The 27,667-nt window shown below is 42.3% G+C and overlaps 1 protein-coding gene across 4 annotated transcripts; it reads right to left on the bottom strand.

Moving 5' to 3' along the window:
* Nucleotides 1-1,065: 1,065 nt before the first annotated feature.
* GATA6 (GATA binding protein 6) lies at nucleotides 1,066-27,631 on the bottom strand. 4 transcript variants are annotated; one of them, XM_005309480.4, is made up of 7 exons: nucleotides 27,482-27,629; nucleotides 25,322-26,238; nucleotides 19,607-19,773; nucleotides 15,647-15,772; nucleotides 14,447-14,534; nucleotides 14,252-14,358; nucleotides 1,066-2,607 (listed from the first exon to the last, which is right to left on the bottom strand). In XM_005309480.4, the coding sequence occupies exons 2-7, from the start codon at nucleotides 26,217-26,219 to the stop codon at nucleotides 2,440-2,442; spliced, it is 1,554 nt and encodes a 517-aa protein (XP_005309537.1). In that variant the 5' UTR covers nucleotides 26,220-26,238; nucleotides 27,482-27,629; the 3' UTR covers nucleotides 1,066-2,439. The 4 variants fall into 4 exon arrangements, with proteins under 4 accessions (XP_005309537.1, XP_005309538.1, XP_042710757.1 ...); XM_005309481.4 differs by lacking the exon at nucleotides 27,482-27,629 and adding an exon at nucleotides 26,896-27,034; XM_042854823.2 differs by lacking the exon at nucleotides 27,482-27,629 and adding an exon at nucleotides 26,577-26,714.
* Nucleotides 27,632-27,667: the final 36 nt, after the last annotated feature.

The following is a 27,667-nucleotide window of genomic DNA, read 5'->3' as shown; positions in this document are numbered from 1 at the left end:
AGTGGAGTTATGCAAAAAGAACAGGAGTACTTGTGGCATCTTAGAGACTACCACATTTATTTGAGCATAAGCTTTCGTGGGCTACAGCCCACTTCTTTGGATGCATAGAATGGAACATATATTGAGGAGATATATATACACATACAGAGAGCATGAAAAGGTGGGAGTTGTCTTACCAACTTCTTATCAAACTGTCTGTACTGGGCTATCTTTATTATCACATCGAAAGTTTTTTCTCTTACTTAATTGGCCTCTCAGAGTTGGTAAGACAACTCCCACCTCTTCATGCTCTCTGTATGTGTATATATATCTCCTCAATATATGTTCCATTCTATGCATCCGAAGAAGTGGGCTGTAGCCCATGAAAGCTTATGCTCAAATAAATGTGGTAGTCTCTAAGGTGCCACAAGTACTCCTGTTCTTTTTACGGATACAGACTAACACGGCTGCTACAGTGGAGTTATGCCAATTCACACCAAATGAAAGTCTGGGCCAGCAGCTGAGACTTATCCAAGATCATACAGCGTATTGATAGCAGAGCTACGACTACCATTCAGGAGCTCCTGCTTCCCTGTCCCACACTACTGCTAATATTACTGGAAGTCATAGGAAATATTTGCTCTTTCTTTCATCAGCAATTTTTGGGCCCAATCCTGTAGTCTTCATACCCCTCAAACTCCAGGTGACGTCACTAGGATTTTTAGGTGTGCAAGGGAGACTTGGGCCACTTATGGAAAGAATGTCATCACTATCTTGAGATGTGATATAAACAAGAAAGTAGTATTAAAAACTTGAGGAGGGGGGCAGGTGTTCAATCTTATCAGGTATATCTCACTGTTTTTATATGCTACTAGGTAATACGGTGATAGGAGCTATAGAAAATTAATATATTATATACATAAGATACATAGACAGAATGATTAGACAGCTAGATTAAACAGCTAAATATGAAGACATCATTGTGTTCTTCAAACACTGCTGCTGCGTCCTACACATTTCTATAGCTTTAAATACCGCTAAATATTTTGTAATATACCAGAGTGAAACAAAGGAGAAGTCTCATTGTACAGAAAAAAACAATACCCTTTTATTTGTAAAGCTCTGATGAAAGAACAACTTTCCAAATGACATCCCATTTAAAAAACAATGTAAACCAACCTAACTATGGGTCAGTCACTATACAGATTGCATCCTAAATCTTAAAGATGCCTCAATATCTTATGGAGTATTTACATATGTATCAGTTAGGTAGTAACGTTTCATTGCAATTTGTATCTTTCCAGCACATACTTATTCAATGGCAAAACACTGGGGATGCGTTTGCTTTTCTGCACAAAAGTTATGAGCAAATGGATAAGGGTGTTTTTCCTGAGAGAAGGTTTGTTCTTGAAAACTGTGTTTTAACAACTGGAAATACAGAAAGTGGGATGTTTTTGCTGCAATAAAAAAAAGCATAAGGATGCCTAGTTAACTTTTTTCTTTTAAATTATTTACGTACCATTAAGTTAAAATGTTTACATTCATTCATTCATATAAAAACTGTTGTTAAATCTTATGCAAATGATTTAACACTGATTGCTGCAACGCAAATTGCACTTCTTTTTTAAAAAAAAAATTATTTTATATATGGAAGAAAAATATCTGATTGCTACCCTGTTTACAAATTCTGACTGACTATATAGAGTTCAGTCACAAAATATGAACTTTCATAAACCTCAGTCACAGTGTACATTAAAAGTTATAATGCAGTCTTGCAAAGTGAGTAAATATTTTAAAACAAAAGATCTCATTAACTGACTCGACCTTGAGAGACTTGTACCAAACATTGTGATTTCCTCCAGGGGTGTACTTGAACTCTGATGCAGGAAAATGACAGAGTAATGCAGGCATACTGGATACAGACAGTGCTAACAAGAGAACTGACCTGTGAGAGGGCATCAAAGATTTAGTTCAAGATGTGTGCATTGGCACAAGCAATACGCACATTAGCGCTTTCTTAAATTTATCTCACTATCCCTTATCAAATGCTTCCCTTATCTCCCTCCCAAAAGATGACTACACCAATCAAATTCTTTGGAGAGGTGAGAGAGTGAAAACAAACATACAATCAAAAAGGCAGCATTGCTGGATTTCTTGAAGATGTATTTCTGGAACCTTACAAAAGCTCTAGGGTGCTCTTTTTGGCTGTATTCATTTTACCCTGGGAGAGGTTCACTTTCCCTTGTTTTTCTTGCATAGATGAGGAGCTGGATGCTAAGGCAGAACCTCTTTGGAAAAAACACCTCTATCATTAAGGCACAAAAACAACATCAGAGGAATGTTCTAGCCAGCACTCTCCCTGCTGCTCAGACTGCCTGATAAAATAGAACAAAACAAAAACAAGTGTGGACGTCTAAAGGCTGCAACCCAGTGCAGGTATCCAGCTTCATCTTCTCTGAATCATGCTAAAGCTAGGGCACACCAGGAATCCTGTCTCACCGATGCTGTAACTTCAGCTGTGGAGGTCAGGCTGACTCCTGTATACAGCCCTTCTTGACCTGAATACTTGAGTGTGCTGCCTTCAGGGCTGGTGCTCTCTCCTTGGCCAGACATCACTGAAGAACCCGCCTGGAGAACAGGAAAAAAAACATAAGTGTGCTTTAACTCAGACCTATCAATTAAACAAATCGGGAGTCTGGAGAGCTGAAAAGAATTTGCCTTTGTGAAAAATGGAGCCAAAGCTCCATGAAAGCTACTAGAAGTAAGTGTTCTATCTGCAATGCTTCCAAAGCCAAGAATTCTGCAGAAATGTTATCGTCCACTGCGTGCACCAGACTCCAAGCAGAGCCCATTTGCGTGGGGGCTTTGTATGAAGGATCAGGATTTGACCCCATTCTGCCACTCTTGTACCTCAAAACCTCTGATTGAAAAAAAAAAAACATCTGGACAGCCAGCACATTCACCCCAGTATATAATGGACCATTCTGTTGGCATCATCCCACCTCAAAAGCTATCAGTATTTGGGAAATATTAAATTATTATCTTTCAAAAGATGGAAATCTACCAGAAAAAGGGAGAGCTGGACAAGCCGAAAGAAATGGATATTAGTATGATTAGATTGTAATGTGCTAGTGCCTGGATGTGTGTGTACCAGTGCCCCCTACTGGATGGAATCACCTGTCAAGATTTTCAAAAGTGGCTAAAAGAACAGGCGTACTTGTGGCACCTTAGAGACTAGTCTCTAAGGTGCCACAAGTACTCCTGTTCTTTTTGCGGATACAGACGAACACGGCTGCTACTCTGAAACCTGTCAAAAGTGGCTAGTGATTTTGGGTGCCTATATTTTTGGGTACCTAGCTTGAGACAACTTAAGTGGCCTGACTTTCACAAAGTGGGTTTTCAGAACTTTCTGAAAATCAGACTCATTTTAGATGCCTCAGAAAGTGGGCACCCAAAAATAGATGTAGCCAAAATAATTAGTCACTTCTCACAGTCTTGGCCAGAACCACTCAAATGTATGATATCATCCCCATACTGCTGACAGCTAACACAGATTCACTTTTATCTTAAGTGGCAGAGGCCTATGCTTTCGAACCAAGAGGGTCTTAGCTCCATCCTTGCTGTTACCATAAAGTTTGGATTGGTTATGGTGAGCTTGAATCATGAAGTTCTCACCCTCCCATCTACTGCAACCTACAAAGATCTAAATCAGTGAGACAAACCACAGGGAAGGTTTGGTGGATGTGACTCTGAAATCTAATAATCGTCAGTCCATTTATTTTAACAGAGAAACGGAGAGTTGCAAAGATAAAAACAATCCACTTTTTCCATGCGGCCTAAGAGATCTGCTGAAAAGGAAAACTTCAGTGCCAGACTGAGAAAGAGGCAACATTTCACCTAATAAAGGAAATGTTTAAGAGCTGACTTCATGAGAAATTAACTCTTGGATAAATTGACTTTAAAATCTTAATTTACTTGTAAATGGATACTTGTTGGACCAAATTCCTATAAAAGGGAATATCTGACAGTGTGACTGCGGAAATAGCCTGCCCATTATTTAAGTGGAAAGTACACATATTTAATCCAATCATTTCACACAAAAGGAAAACCTCCCTCAGGCCCATCTCTCCGATCTTCACCTGGAGCAGCGCCAAACCAGCAGTTCTCATATATAGAAAGCAGAAACTCGCCTAAATGTTTATGGAAATTTGCACTTTTGTTCAAGTGCAGCTTCCCACAATGCTTTGTGAGTCTTCATGGTGATAGGTGGCAAGATCCACCAGTAGAGACCAGGGCGGCTCTATGTATTTTGCCGCCCCAAGCACAGCAGTCAGGCTGCTTTTGGCGGCGCGCCTGTGGGAGGTCCGCTGATAACGCGGATTCGGCAGCATGCCTGCGGGAGGTCTGCTGGTCCTGCGCCTTCGGTGTACCCGCCGCCGAATTGCCACCGAAACTGCGGGACCGGCGGACCTCCCACAGGCATGCCGCCAAAGGCAGCCTGACTGCCGCCCTCACAGCAACCGGCAGGACGCACCCCCGCAACTTGCCGCCCCAGGCATGTGCTTGGTGCGCTGGTGCCTGGAGCCACCCCTGGTAGAGACAAATTTGTCCCAGGGTAAATTTATTTTTCCATTGAAAGAGGTATTTGTGGTCAGCTGATATTTTCTGCCTATGGTAAACTGGGTCCAGTTTCCCCCTCAGTTGAGCTCATGAAAGTTAGTGAGGGTCCATCGGTATAACCTGAAGAAGAATTGTCTTTGGAAGTACTTCAGAAAGTATCCATTAATAAAAAATAATTCAGAATATCTGACTTTGACCACCAACCAGTTATATAGGTAACACAAGAAAGTATGCTTATTTCTCCTGCCATCTTTATGTTTTATTTATTATATATTATACTGCTATTCAGTAAAACAAAATTATATTACTGTTATAAATATTTATAGGGTGATATAAATGTTATCTGATCAAAAACAGTGCACTTTATGATGCAGATTTATTGCTACTCCTGAAATTGAGTTTATTCTTAAAAGGTCCATTTACCCTGGCATCATTCAAACGTTTCACAATGTTTTATTTACAACAGAATCCCGTGCCCCTCTGAAAAGACATTTTACGGATAATTTGCAGAACTGATCCGAAACCCGAAATTCTGTTCAGTGGAAAATTCGAACATTTCAAAATCAAAACAAAAAACTCCAAATTTTGAAATTTTCTGTGAACTGAAATTTTTTTTTAAAGTCATTTCAGGTCAATCAAAATGTTTCATTTTCTTAAAAAAATTGTACTATACGATAATTTTTGAAGCAAAACATCATTTCAGACCAATAAAGCTTCCATTTCAGAAGTCAAAATTAAATGTTTGGACATTATCAACATGCTTCCTCACAATTCTTTTTCTAACCAAAATGTCATTGAAATTGACACATTCCCGCAAAAAGTTTTAACCTCAAAGAAACGCCATTTTCTGATGGAAAAAATGTTTTGTATGAAAATTTTCCATCAGCTCTAATAATTTGTTTGAATGCTGCACTGCCTTTTCACATAATAATACCACATTGCAAATCCCACTGAATTCAGTAGGACTTTTGGGTGTGCAAGGAATGAATGATAGCAACCATGGCTGCTGCTATCCTTACTTCAATTGTTGTTGCAGTGTTGGGGTAGCCATGTTGCTCCCAGGATATTAGAGAGACAAGGTGTCTGAGGGAATAACCTTTTATTGGAACAACATCTGTTGGTGAAAGAGACTAGCTCTTGAGCTTACACACCACCTACCTGAAGCTCTATGTAAGCTTGTCTCTCTCACCAACAGAAGTTGGTCTAATAAAAGATATTACCTCATCCACCTGGTCATTCTTACGTCAAGTCTCTTGTGGTAGCAGATAGCTTATGTTATTTGTTATGGGATATAACCAATTTGACTGAACCCAGTCAAAATGCGCATTGTAATCTTTGGGAGTTTTGCTTAAGTAAAAAACTGAGTAAATCTGGCAAGATGTGGATCACAGAGCCTTTCACCTGTAGGTTGGTGATTCAAATCCAGTTCTGTCATTAGTGATCAAGGTTTACTAACTGATGCCTGGTCAGTGGCCCATCTGAAAAGAGTTTGATGCTCTCATTCCAATTTGAAGTGAACATCACAAAAAGCAACCAGTCTAATTGGCCTCTTTACTGGTAATCTCAACAGAATGTTAAATGGCCTGGAGACTTAGCTAGCAGAGGGTGGAATCCCACTGCCCTGATAAATAAAGGACAAATAAGTTCAATATATAAAATTTAAAAGAAAGAAAGTTTTCCTTTGGTGGTGCGCTGTCACATCCATGGGCATCTCCTCTCCTTCCCCAGGACTTTCCATTTATTTGTCCTGCTCTAATGGTCTTAGAGCAGCCTACCTTTTGGGAAGAGGCTTTTATATCTATAATATATAACATAGGTTCCTCTTTAACCAGAAAGACATTTTTAAAAATACATTGACCCTCCCTGGGAGGAAAGAGTTTAAACAATATTTTCAAATTTGAACAAGTTTTGCAAAGACTGTGTACACTAGAAATTAGTGTGAAAGGTTCCCATTCACCTATCCCTGCTGCTATTATTCCTTCGGGTAAACAGCTCACCTGCTTTTTCCTTGTCTGGAAAAAGTAATTCACTCTTTCCCTGATTCAATTCTACAAGGGTGGAGCAGAGAGATCTGTTTTGTGTTCCATTTGTGGCTTATCTGTTAACGCTCCCTCAGATACCGAGAATGCGGAGGCACTTCCGGCTTGAAGGCTGCATATCAGTGACTGACCCAGACTGGGTCCAGCTCCTAAAATGAGCCAGTACGAAGTGGGGGAGGAGAAAAGACGTGTGAGGAGGGGGATGGGCAGGGCAGTTTAGTTTAAAAGCCACTCCTAGTTAATGGAATGACAAATTCAATTTGGGGAGTTCCCCAAGTGAAACATGGAAAATAATCTTTAGCCGGTGAAATGGCCATGGCTGAATCATTAGGTTACGCAGGTCTGCTCATGATTAAACATCGCTGCTATTAGTCCCCTAACTTCTACAGACAAAGGAAATATATTATTGTGAATTATTTGAACCCATTTCTTTGCTAGTATAAGTGAGCATGGGAGTGCAATTGAAATCAATGGTGCTATTCCAATTCACACCAACTGAGGAGCTGGCTCCTATTAATAAAATGTTAACAGCTTGAACTTGTATTGCTGTAGTCTGATGATAATATTGATAATCAACTGAACTGCAGCTTCTTGAAGAAAATTGAAGGAGGTTTGTTAAGAAGAACTGGGCAGCTTTCAGAAGCATAGGCCTGCCTTACGAATAGAAAATGACAACCAGATTGGAATCTCCAGGGATGTTTGAACAGCCCAATCCTTTTCCCATTCACATTGATGGGAGTTTGCCATTGACTTCAAAGGAACCAGGATCAGGCTCCAAAACCAGTTCTTTGGATCCGGGCCTGAGTTTCTGAGGATTCCATAATCAGAGAGAAGCCACAGGTAGGATTTACAAGGGGGACTTAGGCACCCAGCTAAATCCAAGATTTAGATTCTCAAAACCCATGTCAGCCTCTACCTAACCCTGTCGGTGCCTAAATTCCCCAGCTGCCTACACTTCCACTGGTAAAGTTCCCTAGGGTCTAAATTTCTGCAGGTGGGCATGCACACAGCCACCTCATTCCTGACCACACCGAGCAGCTCATACCCACGCTCCAGCAGCCTTCTACTTATCTCACTGCAGGGCTCGATCTAGTAGACATGCTCAGAGGCCATCTTAGAGCTCATCTACCAGATTGGGCCCCACAGACAACACCCATGGAGGTGCCACCACACTTACACCAAAAGGTCCGGTGTCAGAGGACTCACCCAGAATGTGGGAGACCTGGGTTCAAGTGCCCCCCACTGCCTGATATAGACCAGGGATTTGAAACCAGGTCTCCCATATGAGTGCCCTAACCACTGGGCTATGAGGTATTCCGCTGAAGCTGTTTCCCTGTGTATAAAATAACTAAGTACTCTTTGGGCTAGCAGGAGAGAGATTGACTCCATAAACCATATGTTTTCAAACTGTGGGGTGTGCCCCCCTCAGGGGCGGAAGAGCATGATGAGTTTATTAGGAGGATGAGAGTGCCTTGGGGTTGGGGGGGTGGGTAGAAGGCTGGTCCCTGGATTCCAGCATCTTCCTGTGGATTGGGCTGCGGGCAGCGCCTGCTCCCCCATCCTCCAGGGCCTCCTGGGCAGCCCCAGGTCTGACACTGTGCACAGCACAGCTGTGACTGTGGGGATGGGGAACTGGAAAGGGGAGGGCTCTGCTGGGAAATCAGGGGTCAGGGCATGAGAATATGGGGTCTCTACTGGGGGGGTGACAGGCCAGCCGGGGGGGAGCTGCTCTGGGGGAGCAGGGCCTGGGTACAGAGGTGGTAGCACTGCTGGGTGGAGATGGGAGACCAGGGAGTTCTGCTGCTGCCATGGAGAATGGGGCTAGACAGGGCTGGTGCCTGAGGTTGGATCTGCTGCCCACTGAAGGGCCAGGCACTAGAATCCCCTCATACCCAGTGGCTCTGGTTTCCCCCACACCCTATAGGGCTGAAAAGCTACCCCTAGGCTAAGTAGCTCTTGGGGTACCCCAAGGGATCCATGCTTTCCCCACAGGCCCCTCCCCTTGGCCCTAGCAGGGGAGGCACCCTGGAGCTCACTAGTCACATGGGGATTTCCCCCTCACCCCGACCTCCTGGGCGTCTCTGAACTCAGCACTATCCAAGTTCCCCACTTTGGGCCTTTTCCCTGCACCGAGGTGGGTGTGCATGGAGCATGAATCTCCAAAGGTCGGTGCAGCAAAAAAGTTTGGGAACTTTGCCATAGACCAAGGAAGTAAGAGGCCTGGGGTCAAATCCCTGCTTCACATTGGGCAGGGATCTGAAACCGGGTCTTCTACATCCTGACCTTGTGCTCTAACCACTGGAGACAGAGTTGACCTGGCTTAGATGTTTGATTCCAGGAGAGGATCCAAAGTGTGACTCCTAAGTGGAGGGAGGCACCTCACTCGCTCGGAGGGGTGGTGCTTAGGTGACTACCTCTCCTTTGCATTTCCTACTGGCTAGCTTAGACAGCTCTCTGCCCAGCGAGCTGGCTTTTATTAATCCCATTATTAGGCACCTAACTCTCCCCATGTCTTGTATAGGAAGCCTGATTCTCTATCTAATTCAGGGTAGAGAATTCCACTTGGCAGCATGACACCTAAACGTGGGGCATTGCAACGCTCAGTCTAAGTTACCCATGTGAATTCCACCCCATGTGACTGTCTTTGGGGACAAATTCAGAGCAGCCCTGGCATAGAGAGAGAGTGAGACTCTGTCCAAGAGGCAGAAACTGAAGAGAGTCAGGCTGGAAGAGTTGGAGAAGGAAGATCAAGAAATTTGAAGTGGCAGGGTGGGATCCCAAAGTTGTAGTGAATCCTCTGCCTAACTGGTATTGTGCTTATAGTTCTCCCGCACAATATAAGATACAGACAGACACCACTACATATATTTTTTACACTAAAGCCTACAAATCTGCTGCCAATTTTATCTTGTGAGAATACAAAAGTTCTTTGTTACACAAAACCTGATTTGGTAAAGATTGGGGGTTCCCTTAATTTTCTAATCTCAGTGTCCCTCCTGTGAGCCCGCCTACCCACAGCACTTCCTCTGAATATTCTTCTTTTGAATACTATTGTTTCCTTTCCTGCTGTAATCGTCTTAATAATGATTGACTTAAAAATAAGTATGAATATAACAACAACGGAATTCTGTTGATTCAGTGAACTTACCACTATGTAAAATTACATTTTTAATGCTGGTGTAATTAATCCTTTTGCTTATACTACAAATGTGTAAGATTACATTTACTCTAATCTCTCCTTTATATTATACCAACATAAATCTATGGTTAATATGTTATTAATTTCCAAAAGAGAGCCAATATTTCAGCCTGGCAAGACTGCTGTCCATGCTATTGTCACTCTAAGGACCCAATCCTGAAGTTCTTCTAAAAGCAAAATTCCAAGTGAAATCAATGGGACTTTTTCCTTCACAAGGACTGCAGCACAAGGCCCTACATTAGACTATCACAATATTTATTTTTATGGCCCTTCTGAGAAAACTTTGTGTTCATTTCCATGCATTAATAAACAAAAACAACCAAACAAAAATGTCCCTAAGATTTTAAATTACCCTGCGTTGAGTACCGTTTTTGCTGCACAGACTCATAAAATTGCACTGTTTTCAGAGTAGCAGCCATGTTAGTCTGTATCAAAAAGAACAGGAGTACTTGTGGCACCTTAGAGACTAACAAATGTATCATATCTATATACAACTGCATAAAAACACACCCACTCAGTTACCAGATAAACAGGAATGATTTCTTCAGTTCCAGTATATTGCTTGGGCTGTATGGATGTAAGTGAGAGCAATAACTGGCTTGCTATGCTTAAAAATTATCATAACCAGGACAACAATAGACAAAGGACCCGGTCAGTCTCTGTCCATCCATGATGCGGACTGAACTTCAAAAGAGTGGAAGTGCTGTCCAGGAGCATAAGCTGCAACAAAATGTAGAGCACCGTCATGGTCCCCGTGAAAGCAAGCCCCGTTGCTCCTCATGGACACTGGACGCACAAAGTACTGGCATGCTGCAGAAAGGTGATCATATCTATTCCACAAGGGAGTATAAGTAGGCAGAAGAGGCTACCCTGCGTGGTCTCTCTACTGGCCCAAAGTAAAAAAACAGATGTAAAGGACAGCACTTCTGGACACGATCCAAGCTGCTTTACAAGGCACCATTTGTGGTGCACATTGGTTCCCACTGGGACATCAAGATTCCTGTTCATTGCACAGGTGGCAGAGGGAGAAGTGGGGCCCTGCCTGCTGTGCTCTGATGTGAATTTACATCATCCAGACAACTTGCTATAGGAGTGTGCCATATTTTATGCCCAAAATACAATGGCCAGAGCAATCCCAATGCCAGGTGAAAATAAGGGGTTGGGCAGCAGTGCTGTAGTGGCACCTCTTGCCACAGAGTTCAGGGCCTCTTTCAGCTCTTATATGGGCCCAATGCTTTTCTGAAGGAAGAATTCCTTCATTGTTGCTGCGTCCTCACTGACATCAGCTCTGGCTCATGGAGACTCCATCTATTGCCATAAAGAGCAGACTTTGTAACAGTCCTTACATTGTGTTTTGTCCTAAAGGGGTAATGGAGTACTGCTGGCAACCATGCCCACTGCAGCCTCTGCACATCTACAGAAGGATGTGGACTGGGGCGCTATGCCTTTTATATTAGTGTATTTCAGCATATTGTTGTGTGCAGTTTTCTCCTCTGCGCACTTAAGGGGGAGCATCAGTGGGATGACGTGTCTCAAGATATAGAGGCAGTATGAAAGTTTCAAATATTCTTTTATGAGGATATAAAGCAACTTCATATAGCCTGTAAATGGTTCTGTTCCATATTAACAATGGAGAAAACTCAGTACTTATACGCCTCAGAAAGACAGAAATGGGCCCAAACTAAAGCCCCTACATCCAGATGTGAATTTTGCAAAGAGCCCCCATCTTTATAACGGGTCAGCCCAAAAGCTCAGATGCAAACACTTCCAAACTTTGGGATGTTCTCAGTCTGGAGCTGGATCCAAATATTATAATTCATGGCCATTACTATTAATCAATCATATCTTTTAATTTTTTTAACTTCTTCAACTAGGGGCATAAAACCAACATTTAAGCCATTATCTTTCCTCAAGGCTGGCAGCCAGTAAAATTCCCTGTATGAAATGTGCAGTTTCAAAGCTGCTCAGCTGAGTAACTGCCTTTCAGAGAATAAGTACCTTCTCCCCCGCCCCCCTGCCCCAGCCCCATTATTTTACTTTTAAAGGAAATGGAAAAGGTAGGGCTGAAAATGAATGTTGCTGACACAAATTCTGCTGAATTTCATTTCCATTAGATTTCCACATTGCTAGGAACTCTTTTGGCAGCCTTGCAAAAGCATAACAAATGACTTTTGTACCAGCAACGGAATTCATTTTCTCTAAATGATTCATTTAGCAATAACATTTCTATGAATTTCAGGCAATAGTTTCTAAAACTTCATATATTTTCCCCTAATGTATTTTGGTTCTTTTTTGTCAATTTAGCATTTTTCTACTCCTCAAAGAAGAAGAGTTAGGGCAGTTAAAAAAGTGTCAGTACAGTGAGCTACATGGAATGAGTTTGTTAGAATATATAGTTCATTATAATTCCCAGTGAACAAGTGTCCACATTACAAAAACACCAAAAGCACAGATGGCCCTAAATGACAATATTTTTGCTAGACAAGCCGAGGACTAAATAGGCATCCCTATGAGCAGTTCTTCCAGCTGATGCCCGTAGATCAGCAGGGGGAAGTTTGCACTGCTAATGTCTGGGCTGTACCTGTTCTGATAATAGAGAATGGCCATCAATCCATCAGCTCTAAAGTCTCATGAAAAAAAATATCAGAATGGGTGGAGGGGAAGAAAGAGGTTTGGCGTTAATATAAAATGTTTTTACATTTGACCAGATTTCGGTTCCATTGATCTGAGATGCTGAATGCCCTTAATTCCCATTGCCTTCCACAGGTCCTGAGCACGCTCAGCAACTCCCCTGATTCAGACCCAGAGACTGAGCTTACTTCCATTAAAGTCAATGGTGAAGCTCCCCATGACTTCAATGACAGCAGGATCAAGCCTTAAAGACCATGACCTTCTGCTTGCACCTTCTTGCCTCTCCTGTTCCTTTCACAGGTTAATTATTGACTGCCTATAGCAAACAAGATTATAAGATCAAATGAGTGGACATGGGTATATATAGTACAGGCCATTATTCCAACTACTTCACAGATTCAATTCTTATAATGTGCATTCATGGTTCAAAATAGACAAGGGGGAGATTACTTGTTTAGGTCTCATCCAATGCTCACTGAAGTTAGTGGTGAATTTAGAACTAAGTGTTTTTTCTTATCAAATGTTTGGGAGAGGGGAGGGCAGAGAGGGAGCATGAAACCCAATCATTTTCCATTTTAGACCAATGTTTTAGTTTCAAATTTCCCTTCCTTTAATGTATTTTATGTATTGTTTGAACTCTCTGAATTCTTTCACGTCAAATACAGCCTTTTAATAATATTGCTTGATGGCATCAGATACAAAAGTCCAGCATCTCTGAGCAGTATCGTTGTAAATAAGTCCACAAACAACAAAACTTGTTTTTGTTTTGTTTTGTTTACAGTGAAACTGCATATTTCAGGAAAGAAACCATGGAAAGGAATTTGGATCGGGAAACATACCAAAAAATAATTATGATAAACAAGTTTCTTTTTACTAATAAAGGAACAGTGAAAGCCATGCTAAGGGTATCTTTTAAAGTAAATGACACAGTAAATGAAGAATACAGAAGACTGCAGGGATGTGGGGAGGGGGGAGGTGTAGATAAATAAAAGAGGTTATAAATTAAACTACTTTGCAGCTTTAACTATAGTATGTATTATCCCAAATGCTGATCAGAGGGGTGATAAGAAGGTGTGGTGTGTAGATGAAAATACGAGTTTGAAACAAACAAGATATTGTTCAGTGGACCTCCTGGGCTCAGTCCTGTGAAGTGCTGAACAGCCTCCACTCCCAGTGGGAATCTTTCCATTGATTTCCATGGGCTTTGGATCAGGCCCTAAGCACACGTCTCAATTCACCCTGCCGGCATACAGACCACAAGACTGAGTTTTGTTGCTTTTAGTGGGAGTTTAAAATTATGCTCGGGGGAGGGAGTTCTGTGTGCGTAATGCATGCACACATTTTTAAATAACTTTTGAAAAAGATGAGATGGGTGGTGCCTTGAATTATACATGCACGCTGGCCAGCATTCAAGGAATTTGTGTTATGTGCACTAATGTTATTGATGTTGTCACTATGCTGTGCATTGCTATTATGTCTAAAAAAAAACAGTTTTAAGATAAAACAATTTAAACTCTTCAAAACAAAATGTTTTTGTTCAAGCTTCGGTTGATTTAATCATAAAATGTATATAGATCTTAATTAAGAGGTCTGTAAAGTACTTCAGCTTGTCGTTTTGTTTACATTTATATGTAATTTCCTCAGAAATTCTTGCTCCTGTATCAGCTAACAAAACTGAAAAGTTTGTTTAGATTATTGTACTGCTAGATAAGATAAAAGCTGAGATAACATATTATACAGTGATCAGCTTGCTTACAAATAAAGATACTATTTTATCACTTACCCCAGAGGCTGTAGTTTGTGTGCTAGGGGAAGCATTTTTACTACAATCATCTGAGTTAGTAGAAGACGTGGATGTCGGAGTCATAGGAACTGCGTTATTATTGTTACCTGCAACAGAAGTAACTGTGATTAGAAACAAATATTTTCCAATATGACAAAATGCTTACATCCAAATATCCTATCTTACAATATTTACCAGAACACGTCTTTGACTTATTTATGTTCTTTGGTTTTCGCTTTCTAGTTTGAATTCCTTCTTTTTTCATGGCAAGAGGCCGAGGAACCTGGGGGGAAAAAATCAACAAGGATCATAAAGACTTGCATGTACGGCACTCAGCAGAAACCAAATTTTACCATAAGATCAAATGGTGCTACAACTAAATCAATTGAAATCAACTATTTTAAAGCATTTTTATGATTATATAGACTCTACTCTCCAAAAAATAACTATTTTTTCCAGTGTTCTAGCAGTGATTCCAAAAAGCCTGAAGTTTTTACTTAGGCAAAACTCTCATTTACTTCAGCCGGAGATTTTCCTAAGTAAGGACAACAGGACTGGATCCTAGGGATTTAGAGGCTGATTCTGGAAAACAGATAAACATGAAGAACCCGATCCTGTTTCTATTGACTCCAATTGTGCATGAAAAGGCCTTGACCTAAATGCTTGCAGGATGGGTCTTTAAACCGTAATATATATTCTTTTTAAGTATTTATCCATGTGAACTAATGCATCATATTCAAGGTTATCTTTATATCAAGAAAATGCGTAAATAGCTGCTTTGGAGTCTGGGTCATTAAAGGCACAATTAACATACCTTTTAAACAGAAAATATGTATTCAAAATTAATATCACTTACCTAATTAAAAAAAGCTTTGGAAAATATAATCAATTCATGTAAGTGATATGATTATAATGTTTTATAACCATCACTTAATTTCTTTTTTTTAAATGCTGGACAAAGTATTGATACATTCTAAAACCCCAATCCTTCAAACACTTATACACATGTATAACTTTACTCACAAGATTTCCCAGAGTCTAGCACTAAATGGATTCCATTATATTCACAGTACAGTTATTTTCTTACATTATTTTTCTACATTTGCTGAAAAAAGTATAACCAACAATTTACTAACAAATGACATTCTGAATCATTTTTGACTTATTCTTCAATTTAACAAACATTTACAGAATTTTTAAGATAGCCTCATTTAGGCTCTGATCCTGCAACGTTAAAGTCGAAGGGAGTTTTTCTATTGACTTCAACGAGCGTAGACTCAAGTCCGTGGAGCCTGCTCCTGTTAGCACTCAGCACACTGAAGTCAATGAATGTTCCATACGAGGATTGGGCCCCTACTAAACAGGAATCAAACGTGGACTGAAATAGCTGCCTACCCCATGAAGTTTCATATAAAGGCCACAGGCATTGCATACTGGCTCGCCCTCTGCATTCCTACGCCACAGAGTTGTGGTTGTGGTGTGACAGTTGGCACAAGACAAACCAAGCCGTCTCGATGAAGGCTAGGGGCAAGCACAGGTAAACAAAAAAATAAACAAACAAATACAAACAAATGTACTTTGCCACTTAACAGCTGGAGAAAGGAATAGACTGGTAACTGGTTTACCAAAGCTATGTGTAATACAAAGTCAATATAACAACATTTAGCTTCTGTAAGCTGCTTCACAACCTAATCTAATTAAGCCCTCCACCCACCCCAAAATGTGGGTATTATTATCCTCATTTTACAAACAAGGAAACTTATGCAAAGAGGTAATGTGATTTTCCCAATTCTGGAGAGGCAAAATTAAAACTCAGGAGTTTCTGATCACCAATTGTGTGTTCAGACCACGGGATCTCATCACTTCCTCTGATAGGTTGGATATGAAAGGCAACGTTTTTCAACAGATTTCCATCAAAATGAAAACCGGGCAGTGCACATAAGTCTCTCCGTGGAGCTTTCAGAGCACTCTCCCTTTTCATAATGTGCTACTGTAAAGTAATGGTTTTGACGCGGCACTTTTTTGTGCTGCCTTAAATTGCCTACTTTTTAAGCATTGCCTTAAATTGGTTTGAGAAAAATCAGCTTCTTTTAATGACCTTCCTACATCAGCAGTGAAAAATGAACATTCCGGTATGGCAGGGATTCTGTTTAAAGCAAAAAGACAGCTCAATTTTCACAAGCTGAACTTCACCTGAAGGGCTGACAGCTGCAAACTTTTGTTTTGACATGGAAAAGGAATATGGAACAGATATCAAAGGGACTTAATATGTACAACAAACAGTGTCATTTTTGTAAAAACATATTTATCACCAAGTGAAAAACAACATACTTCAGGAACATGCTTTACAGAACAGTGCTCACTCTCTGTGTGTGAATGTTCTAGGAAGTCAGTAAATTGGTGTGTGACAGCAAGGTCCATATTATAAACAAGCCATTTATGACACTCTTCAGTGGAGTTTGGAGCCAAGATGAAGCAATCTTATATCAGAAATAACCATATAACAAAGAGCTTTATGACTGCAGACTATATATCATAAGTGAAGCCAGTCCTCATAAACATGTGAAATGAAGGTGAATGGGTTATAAAAGTTCCTGTAACAAGCGCTCTCTTTCACATTCATCACAAGCAAGGAATTCAAGCTACATCATAAATCTGTTATTTTACAAAGTATTGCAATGTCAAAAAATCAGGGACTAGCTATGTTTGCAGGCTGAAAAGATTTGCATAAAGCAGTCAGTTTCAATGCACTGCATTCAGCCCATCATGACCATAAAGAAAGAGTCCACAACAAGAACTAATTTATTGGGCATACGCCCTTTCCATTTGTACCATTTACTGTTGGTTTGCTCGAAATATCTGGAGACCTTTGATACCACACCTGCCACACAGAAAACAAAAAATAATGTTTTCAGAATGATAAGTATTTTTCAGAGCTATGGTCAGGTCTCTTGAATTCTATCCATTTGTGTTACTAAGTAGTGAGCTGTAACTTTACATCACGGTTGTAAAGAGAATTATAAATTAAATATAATTGTTTTGACTGGGAACTATGAATCTAAAAGTCATTACTGGTTGCATACTGAAGATAATCACCAAGCTGTGGTTTCAGTCTGTACCAATTTAAGGCAATACTGATAGAACTGTAGCAAATAATTAGTACTGAAACAGAATTTGTCATATTATGGTAATTAATAAAAGAAAATGAAAGATACACACTGCTTCCAAATTCTGCTTACCTTCCTAAAGCAAAATTACTGTTGAAATCAGAGTTTTTTGTGAACAGGATTTGGCCCCAATGTATATGCTGCATTTTCTAAAATTTACGTAGTTGGATCTTATTACAATTTTTTTTGGTTTTCTTTTATTTTTGTTTGTATGAAAATTGGCATAAGTCTCAATATATTTTATATTCTCTGTTTTCTATCATTTTCTGCATCACTGTTGTAGTAAAATCTAATTTATCTAAAAAACTATTTAACTTTCAAAAAGTTTTGGCACTAAAACGAATAAAATCTTGGCTTTCCTGCTGCAGGAGTTTTACCACTGACTTCAGTAACAGTAGGACAAGGGCCAAAACACGCTTATCATCTTCAAACCATTTTTTGTTATATACTTCCAGATGTATGAATACAATCATACATATATTATTTTGGTTGTACTTATTTGGAATAGATTATGACTATATTTTTCATAGAACACTGTAAAACGTTTGTTTCATTGAGGTCAGATTGAAATCACTGCAATTTACTGTGTTCTGTGCGCACACACACACAAAAGTGAAAACCAGGAACACCATGGACCAGATCCTCAACTCGGGTATATCTGGCTGGTTCCATGGCATTAAAATTAGGAAAGCTATGATCGTTTACATCAGCTGAGGATCTGACCTCATGTGCTGCATTTATTCCTGCTAATTAGCCTTACTTAATGAAATTTGCTAAATAACCAGTTAAGAAATTGAGCATCCAACAGTAATTAACTTTTGGTTTTAATTAATTCTTTGGCTCAAGGGCACTTCACCAGATGAATGTTGACATGATGAAGAAAACGTGGCTTTTAAAAGCTCGTCAAGTGTGATTTTTTTTCCAGTTACAGAAAATATTGTAGAGGATGGTGATAGAATTGTTGTTTAACAAAGAATGGCATTTCTTTTTATACAGTAGAAATATGAAGGAACTGCAACAGCTGGGGTGGTTGAAGGGGTCTTGAAGCTTGATCAGTTTGTCACACTGTCTTCAGACACCGGGGTCCAAGCACCGGTTTGGATTAGGTCAAACATCACTTACTATAACTATCCCACTAATGGCAATTATAAAAAGGAGAATTCTCTTTCTTTACTGTCCTCAACCCAGATTTATTAAAAACAGTCTGCAGTGCCCTCTTGTTCCATTTACTCCTTCCCTCTTCAGTGCCAGTGCTGAATTATAAACTGGGGTTCTGGTCTGTAGTGTCTGTAGTGCATTTTTTACAAATTATGGTTCATTTTTAGCAGTAAAACAAAAAAACAAAGGCTTTTATCTTGTTTAAGCAATTGGTTTTCCTTTAATTATATAAACAAAAATCCCCCAGATCCAGAGAAATGAGCTTTTCACAAACAAGGTACGTCTTTAGGAATTTCTGGCTCCCTGGACAAACAATTTTCAACATTGCAAAAAACTGAAACGTCCGGTATTTTCAGTGTGTATTTTTTAAAATCTGTGTTGCTTCTTTGAGGGGGGTTTGTCAATTTTAAAAAAATACCCAAAGGGTGAACTCTTATTTCCCCAGTTTATGCTCCAACATAATTATGACCTAAAGATGAGCCAGGCAGCAACGCACCAAAAGGACAGCAAGAAGGCCGCATAGGGGGAACCTAGGTTACAGCACAACCTGCTAAGGCTAACACATCTTTTCACAGGTTAGCCTGCAACTTCACCCACGTTAAAGGGGCTTTTCCACTGTGTTGAACTAATTTTCTGCCTGTCAGGACAGGGTCACCCTGAGCCTGAGCCTACAAGGTGCTGAGCACAGTGGGCTCCCACTGGCTCCAGTGAACGCTGTGGGCAATGAAGGCCTGTCGCTGCATAGTTAGGTCAATGGGGGTTTTGCTACAGACTTCAGTGGGAACAGGACTGAGCCCTAGGTTCCTGGCAGGATCAGGGACTGTGTGAGTGGGCAGGGGAGCTAAAGGGCAAATTGTGGGAGCTAGGACTGCAGGCTCAAGCCCTAGGAACAGGGGTCGGTATCTGAAGGCCTGCGATGTCAGCAGCCGTTCACACTCAAAAGGTGTGACTCCGGTTTCGGGGGTGGGGGGGCTGGAATGTGGAACGAGGCTGGCTCCCAGCCGTCTGTGCCTGGCGCTCACTCACTCACCACTCTCTTCTGGGGTTTGATGAGGGGCCTGCTTAGGCCGTTCATTTTGGTGTACAGCCCGCAGGCGTTGCACAGATAGTTGCCGGTGCCGTCCCTTCTCCACAGAGGAGTCTGAATGGAGCCGCAGTTCACACATTCCCGGCTCTCGGACAGATCTTCCAGCAGATCTAGGAGGGGACACAGTCAAAGGAAGGCGAGTTAACAATACAACCATCCCCTGCTGTCAGACGGGGGGAGCGGGCTTAGGAGCCGCAGAAATCAGCGGGCAGAGATTGCTCGCTCTGCGGGGAGGGCTCGGGGCATTGCGCAACAAGACGGAAACTTGCCAGCCCCAGCGGGCTTTGCCCTCCGCTTCCTCCCTTTGACTCATCCTCATCAGAGCCATTTTAAAGTGAAGTCATGCAAAGCCGGGCTGAACCGAGATACCCCACCCCAACCTGCTTCATCATTTGCTCTTCGGAGCCTAGCACAGGCTCAGGTCACGGCTCTCCTGTCGCAGCAAAATGCGCCTTTGGCAGACGAACTAAAGTGACCCATTTGCCATCTGTCCCGGGGGGCTTTCTCGCGATCTTAAATCCCCAGGCCAAGCTGAACCTCCCCCAGCCCTTAGCTCCTCCGGTCACAACACAGCGCAGAGCCACTACTCTGAATCTCTCACCATTTCGGTCAGCGCTGTCCGCTGCAGCTGTTTAAAACATCGTCTGATGATGTTTTAATCAACAGGGCCTTGACACAAAAACTCTACACAGAGAGAGACCGAAGAACAACATTTTTAATTCCTTATTTAAAAAAATAGTATTAACCCACAAGGTGGGATTTTTCCCCCCCTGCGGCCCGATCCTTCTCACGTTGATCACAACGAAAATTTTGCCGTGGTGAAAACCGCAGGACAGGACTACTGGGTCAGTTAAAGATCCAATCGTGTACATTTGAAAATGAAAATCACACAGTGCAATATTTACCAATTTTCGTTTAGTCTGGCGGACTTATTTGGATTTCAGAATTTTACTAACTAACTTTTTGTATGCCTATATTGACCAGAATCTATTTTCAATCATAATTGCTCGCGGTGTTTATTTAAATTATTTATTTATAGTATAGAAAGAAGCAATAAATTAAAAGGCATTTACACCGGGCAGAGATATCTTTACTCAGAATAAATATGGAGCGGGTGTGCAAAACTATTATGTTCGTTGCCAAAATATCCACCTTTCAATGTCCACTTGGGAGTCTAACTGTAATCATAGTAAATCGGAAGTGAAGTTATTTTTGTCAAATAATTCTCAGTCACGACTGAGCAAAAGTGTTTGATCGTTTTAGAGTCTTACTGGGAAAAAATGCTTTACGACTTATTAAAACTTCAATATAAAAAAGTCTTTGCTAATTGGATTTTACTAAATCTATAGTTGAGACAAAAATTTGACCTTAGTGTGTGTGTGGGGGGTGTGTGAGAAACTAAATCTAATTATTAAGAAATATACTAAGTGGAAAAACACCTAACATTTTATCACAGGGCTCTATTAACTATTAAACAGTTAAAAAAGATATACGTGTTAGGCAAAGAATAAATAAATCCCAGCTATAACAACCAAACATTTCCTTGTCTGGAACCCTTTCTTTATCTGATTAATCTCTCCATATTTTAAAGATAAAGATCAATCTTGATATTTTGATATATATATATATATATATATATATATTGTACAGAGATCATTTAAAATGTTTCCCTCTGTATCACTTTCTTAGTTTAAGAGAGGGGGAAGCCATTGTTGCAGAAATGTAGCTTCATAATTGATTCTCGCCCCTTTTAATGCCCTGTTCTACCTGACTTTGTTCGTCATGAGGTTACTCTTTTATGTTTCACATATTAGCTTTGTGTTCCCTAAAGTGAAAGAGATCTTGTAAATGTCAAATAAGCGTTTGATATACTTGTTTGATTATACTAAATGTACTTCGCGTAGAAAGAAATTGTATTTCCCCCTCCCTGGTTTCCCCCCCTCCCAAATTTTTCTCCTCCCTTCATTTACAAAAATTACAAGTTAAAATGAAATCAGAACATGGCAGAGTCCAGAGACCACAGTTCAAATTACACTGTCAGCTTGTAACTCTTAACACATCACTAAGATGTATTAATCTTTGCACTAAAAGCCGCCATTGAATACTGTAATCAGTAAAATGCTTCAGGCTTCAAGGACACTGGAGTTAAACAGTTATTTTTTCCAATTGTTTACTTTAAAAAGTTACCTTCATACCTATGGAAAGAAATTCTATGGAGATATTTCTCTAGCCTTTAGAATAGTTTTTCCTTAATCCATGCTAGATATATTTATAACTATAATAAAAGAATATAGCTTAATTGTTCAGTAAAAGCTTAGAAACTCTTACAAGTTATGAGAATTCTGTCATTGCATTATTTATGAGAATTCTGACTCCATTAAGTTATGAAAATTCCAGGATACTCTTTCCTTACATTTTAAAAAAGAGCTTGATTGCACACACTGCATGTGTTCTGAGTGCTGATCTTTTTATTTGATAAAACGTTTATAGTTGGATCCTTTTTAAATGCGGGAGTCCAACTTGCAGAAACAGAAAACTATTTTTATCATTAGTCAGAAGTGATGTGATGGAATCGGTTGTGGGGTTTAAGTTTTACTTTTTAACTTTGTGCAAATCTCCCCCATTATTTTCCTCTACAACAGACGGATTTCTTTCCTTTGAGTTCCTACCCGGGAATAAAAGAGCGTTCATGGAAATATTAGGAGACCTACACAAATCTATAGCAGATATTGTAAACTGTATTTGTGATATCCGTATATAGTGACTGTATTACAGCAAGCACCCAGAACATTGAATGTCGTAATTATTACAGGCCCAAGTCAATGGGGATGTTTCCTGAGTTAAAGCTGCGGGAGGGAACTCCAAGAATGCTTTACAGAGGACTCTTAATAAATGAACATTTGTACTAAAGGGATAGCATAAGAGAACCTCAAACTGTGGGGGACTCTGATCCGTTTATTCGCTTCTATTTTAATGTTATATCAAGCATATACTAGACCTTGACATCTTCTTAAATAAGCTAATTGAAGGGGAAACCATACAGAAGGCATTTGTGCTGCGATAATATTTCTCACGCAAATATATGCAGTGTAGTTGTAACCGTGTTGGTCCCAGGATATTAGAGACAAGGTGTGTGAGGTGATAGCTTGTATTGGGCCAAGTCTGTTGGTGAGAGACACACACTTTGGAGCTTACACAGAGTTCATCCTTACCCAGACCTGAAGGACAACTCTGTGTAAGCGGGAAAGCTTGTCTCTCTCGCCAACAGAAGTGGTCCAATAAAAGGTATCACCTCACTCACAAACATTATAAACAGATTGCATTCACATGCTACTCTGAATGTAGTCTAAACCTGATTGGGGAGAAGGGGAGAAGAAAGGAGATTTTGAGGTTTGGTGACTGCCAGGACACCTGCACTTTGTGTTTCGGATATACACACACACACTTTGGTTGTTCCTAGTCTGGATCCTGCCTAGAGTCTCTTATTTCCTTTACAATAAGACCTTAACCTTGTTTTGAAGGCTCTGTATCTCCAGCACCCAATGCCTCCCCCAACCTTGCACGTTCCCACACCTTTTCGGTCGCAAGGTCACAAAATCATCTTCGGGGAAGTTTATGGGGGAACAGTTAGAAACATTAAATTATACCCAGTGAAATTAGCGGAACTACTTTCCCGGCCGTTTTAAGGCAGGGATTAAACATATTACACTTCATATAATATTATCACCGCTTTTCCAAAGACAGGGTTGTAGGGACCAGGGTGCGATATACCACCGACTTAATCGTTTTAACACGGTGTGTAAACGAACCAAAAATCAAATCAGTGTCTTGCAGAATACATAAAGAAAGTACATCGGGTATTTGCGAAGGAGAATCAGTGATACAGACACTCGCCCTTCCTGGCAGAATGATCTAACCCTTCTTCCTTAATCTCTTTCTGTTTAGGATTACCCATTCCTTCCTTCCTCTTCAAATCCATGAGCCTTTTCCCCTCCGCCTTCATTTGTCTATGAGAATTTCCATTCCCATAGCCCTCTCCTTAGGCAGATGATATGGTTGCATCCTTGAGGATTTGATCCAGGCCGGTTATCTCCGTGTTTTCCACTTTAACTTTTAAAGTCCTGACACTCAACGTTCGTGTTGCACGAGAAGAGGGTTTTCTGCTTTGCTTTGCTCTTTCGCTGCTATCTCTAAAAAAATTAATCATCTTCATTCTCTGTGTCACGTTAGTAAACATGAGAGTGGGACTTAAAATGCCTAAATCAAATATGTTGCATTGGAGGACTGGAGAAGGGTTGTTTATCGAAGATGAAAAGATTTTTAGGTGGTACCGTCTGTTGTTTAGAAGGAAAATGATACTGAATCCATGTGCATAAAATATTTACTAGTAGTGTGATAGGCAAAAGCAAGCGCAAAATTATATTCTGAGTGAAAGAAGTTGAAGAGATTGCAATAACCAAAAATCATCGCAAAGTAACTCAATCTTCAGCCCTACAGTTAATGTAATGACACACATAATTTCTTTTGCTAAAAAGACGCTGACATCAGTAAATTCCGCCACTGGGAACCTGACTGTGCCAGCGGTTTTAAAACAGAAATTCCCATTGATTTTAATTTTAAAATGGCTAACATTAACTGGTTTTGGATTTGCCTTTGGAAATCACAAACATCCATTGAGCAAATCTCTGTAATGTGCCTGAATCGTTTATTTCGAATAGAAGGTGTAATTTACACTGCATTTTTCACTATTTCTTAATCGAATTATGTTAATACGGGGAAGCACGAATATACAAGAAAGAGACATCTGGAAGCGACTTACATTAACCAACTCTTTTCTTTTCTTTTCTTAAAAAAAAAAAAAAAAAAAAAAGACCAGGCTTAAAACGCCGATTAAAATACTTCCAATTGATGCCATTTAAAAAAAATACAAAAAGGGAGCAATGTTTATTCCAAAAAAAAAAACAACAACAGATTTATTTGGGCATAAGCTTTCGTGGGTATAAAAACCTCACTTCTTCAGATTCATTTTATTCCAAAAGATACTTTTGTATTACCGGCCCCCTGCCTGCCATTATCACCAAAAGCCACACCATTCAAAAACACCAAAAGAATAGGGGTCTCAAAATACTTCCACTGATCCCTTCCAAACCACTGTCCCTGCACACAACTCAGGAGAGAAAACTTATTCCAAAAGACAGCTGAAGGTTAGCGGCCTTTCAGGATTCCTATTTAACAAACTTTATGCATATTCATTCAAAGAATATGTTTATGCTAATGAAACGGCTTCTACTAGCAATTTTATCCCCCCCTTAAAACAACAACAACAAACCCCACACCCCAGGATCTTAAAATTTTCTCCAAAGACACCGACCTCTTCCAATCCTCCTCCTCAAAGGATACACAAATAGGAACTAATAATTCTACTTCAGTGCCATCTGCTTCCCTGTCACTTCCTCCCCTCTCCACAACCACAGTTCCAGCTTTGCAGCAGAAAACACAGGCTGGCCACACACACAAAAATGCCGCCCCAGCTCCCCTTCCCTTGCGGGGAATTCCCTCCCTCCCCCCTGGAGTCATTTCGTTCCTGCTGTATCCCCCCAGAGCCTGGCCGGCCCTTCACACAGACCCAAGCCTGTGGCGGGGCCTGGGAGCTCTTACCTGCGCTGGGAGCCCGCACCGGGATCGGGGTGGCTCGGCTTTGCAGACAGTGCAGCATGGAGTTCTCAAAAGGTCCCGTGGGCCAGGCGGGGGTGAGCTGGGGTCCCACATAGGAGGGGTAGTGGCCGGGGTAAGATCCGTTCAGAGGCCTGCCCAGCGGGCTGTACTGGTCCCTGGCATTGAGGCTGTTGCTGTAGCCCCCCGGCTCTCGGGAGGCCCCGTTGGCCATGGGCGGGCTGGGGGAGTAAGGGAAGCGGCCAGAGGGATGCGAGCCGCTGCCGTTGCTGTACGAGGGGCTCTCCGAGGCCGGCTGGGGCCACACCGAGTGGCTGCTGCCCGGGTGGCTGGGCTGGGCGGCCCCGCTGCCCTGGAGGTAGGGGAGGGTGGGCAGCATGGAGCCCACGCGGGTGGTGGGCACGTAGACCGGGGAGCTGGCCGTGGAGTGCATGAAGCTGCCGGCAGATCCATCGTAAGGGGCCGGCGGCCCTTGGCTGGCCGAGATCGCCAGGGTCTGGTACATCTCCTCGGGCTGTTCGGCGCCGAAGGGGCTCAGCTTGGAGCCGCGGCTGGACCAGAGCAGCTTGTTGGTCTGGTCTAAATCCGTGAAGAGCAGGATGTCCTCCCAGCTGGGCAGGCTGGGCGCGTGGGGGGCTCCGAAGTGCACGTAGGGGGCGAGCAGGGACCTGCCCTCGGCGGCGGCGGGAGGAGGAGGCCGGGTCCCTTCGGGCTCGTGCTGAGGAGTCTTGGAGGAGCCGCGCTCGCCCGGGGAGCAGCAGGAGGAAGACGCCGGCGAAGGAGGAGAGGGGCCCGGCTCCCTGGCGGGGAAGGGGCAGGAGGAGTCGCCAGCGTCCGCGCCGCACCGCTTCACCACACACCAGCCGCCGTCAGTCAGGGCCATCCAGGTCCCCGTCTAGCCTCTGGGGAAGGGAGGGGGGAATAGGGAGGGGAAGGCGCGGGGGGGGGGGGGCACAAAAGAGAAGAAAAAATCCAGTTAGCAAACAGACCTCAGCGTCTCCCTCTTTGTGAGACCCGCTGGCTGGGAGCCGAGGGGACCCTCTAATCGCTCCTGTCGCTTTGCGGCGTTGTCTGGCTCCCGGGCAGAATAAAGATCAGCCAGCAAAGGTCATTAACACCCCCCAGCCCCACGTCCCACCCTCGCAGCCTCCTAGCAGGGCGCGCTAGCGGCCCGAGCTCAGCTGCCCCCAGCAATAGGTAGAGTAGGCAGGGAGCAGGGCACCAGGCTGAGCTTTCCCACCTTATCTTGGGTTGCAGATCGAAAACGAGAGGGAAAGGGATGGGGAGAGCGCTGTTTATTGTGGGCTACCCACGCGCCCCTTCCTTATTTTCCGATGCATGAGTCATCTGAATTCCTCCCACGAGGAAAGCAATTAGCAATGGCACGGGTCAGGTTCTCTCTAGCTCTTGGGAAACAGACACGCGGCGTTGCATCAATCCGTGTCTTTCCCTCAGTTTTGTTTGTTTCAGACAAAAGGTCGCAAAAGGGACGGGACGGGGGGACGGATGTGCAAAGCCCACCCAGGAGAGGTGATCTACTAAGGGCGAGGGGCATGTACCTTTCGGAGGAAGCTGGTGCCAGCCTGCGCCACTTACTCGGGGCCTGTGGAGTTGCAAGTCCAGCCCCACAATAGCACACCTTGGAAATGGCACCAATCCACAGTCAACAAACGCAAACTGCGGCACGTCAGACAACTTGGGGCCCCCGGCGGAGATCACACCGCGAGCGGGAGCAGCCAGCATTAAACAGGCCACACACACCCCCAGCCCAGCCCAGCCCCAAGTCCTCGGAGGCGAAGGGTAGAAAGCGAAAGACAGAGTTTGGAGAAGGGGGAAGTGTCAGCCGCTCAAGCAACAAAAGTGGACGCGCACGTTTCCTTCTCTGAGCTTCCCAAACCACCTCGGGGCTCTTAAGATAACCACATGAATAGCAATCCCAACACACAAACCCCCCTTGCAGACAGGCACAAAATACGTCTCTCCCTTTGCAAGATAACTAGGAGATAAGGGGCGGGTAGATAAGGCTTCCAGGCAAAGCGAGCAGAAGTCTGTCCAGAGCAACTCTTCGGGCACCAGCAGAACCTTCAGCTAGCCCGGATCGTGTTTTAAATCAAGAGCAAGAAGAAACAAAATAAGTAAGCAAACCTCTCGTGATTGCTTCGCATTGGCTTCCTTGCTTTGGTCTCAGCAGGCTTTAATCCAGTGAGCGAGGGGAGAGGAGAGCGGCAAACTCGAGTCCAGCGGCTACTGCGAGCGGCTCATGTTATAAAAAGGAGAGAGGAGGCGCCTCTCACAGCCCTGCCGGAAAACTGCAGCCAGCAAGTCCTGATT

Source organism: Chrysemys picta, chromosome 2 (genome assembly GCF_011386835.1).
Source record: "Chrysemys picta bellii isolate R12L10 chromosome 2, ASM1138683v2, whole genome shotgun sequence".
NCBI classification, from domain to species: domain Eukaryota; kingdom Metazoa; phylum Chordata; order Testudines; family Emydidae; genus Chrysemys; species Chrysemys picta.
This window is presented reverse-complemented; position numbering and strand designations above follow the sequence as displayed.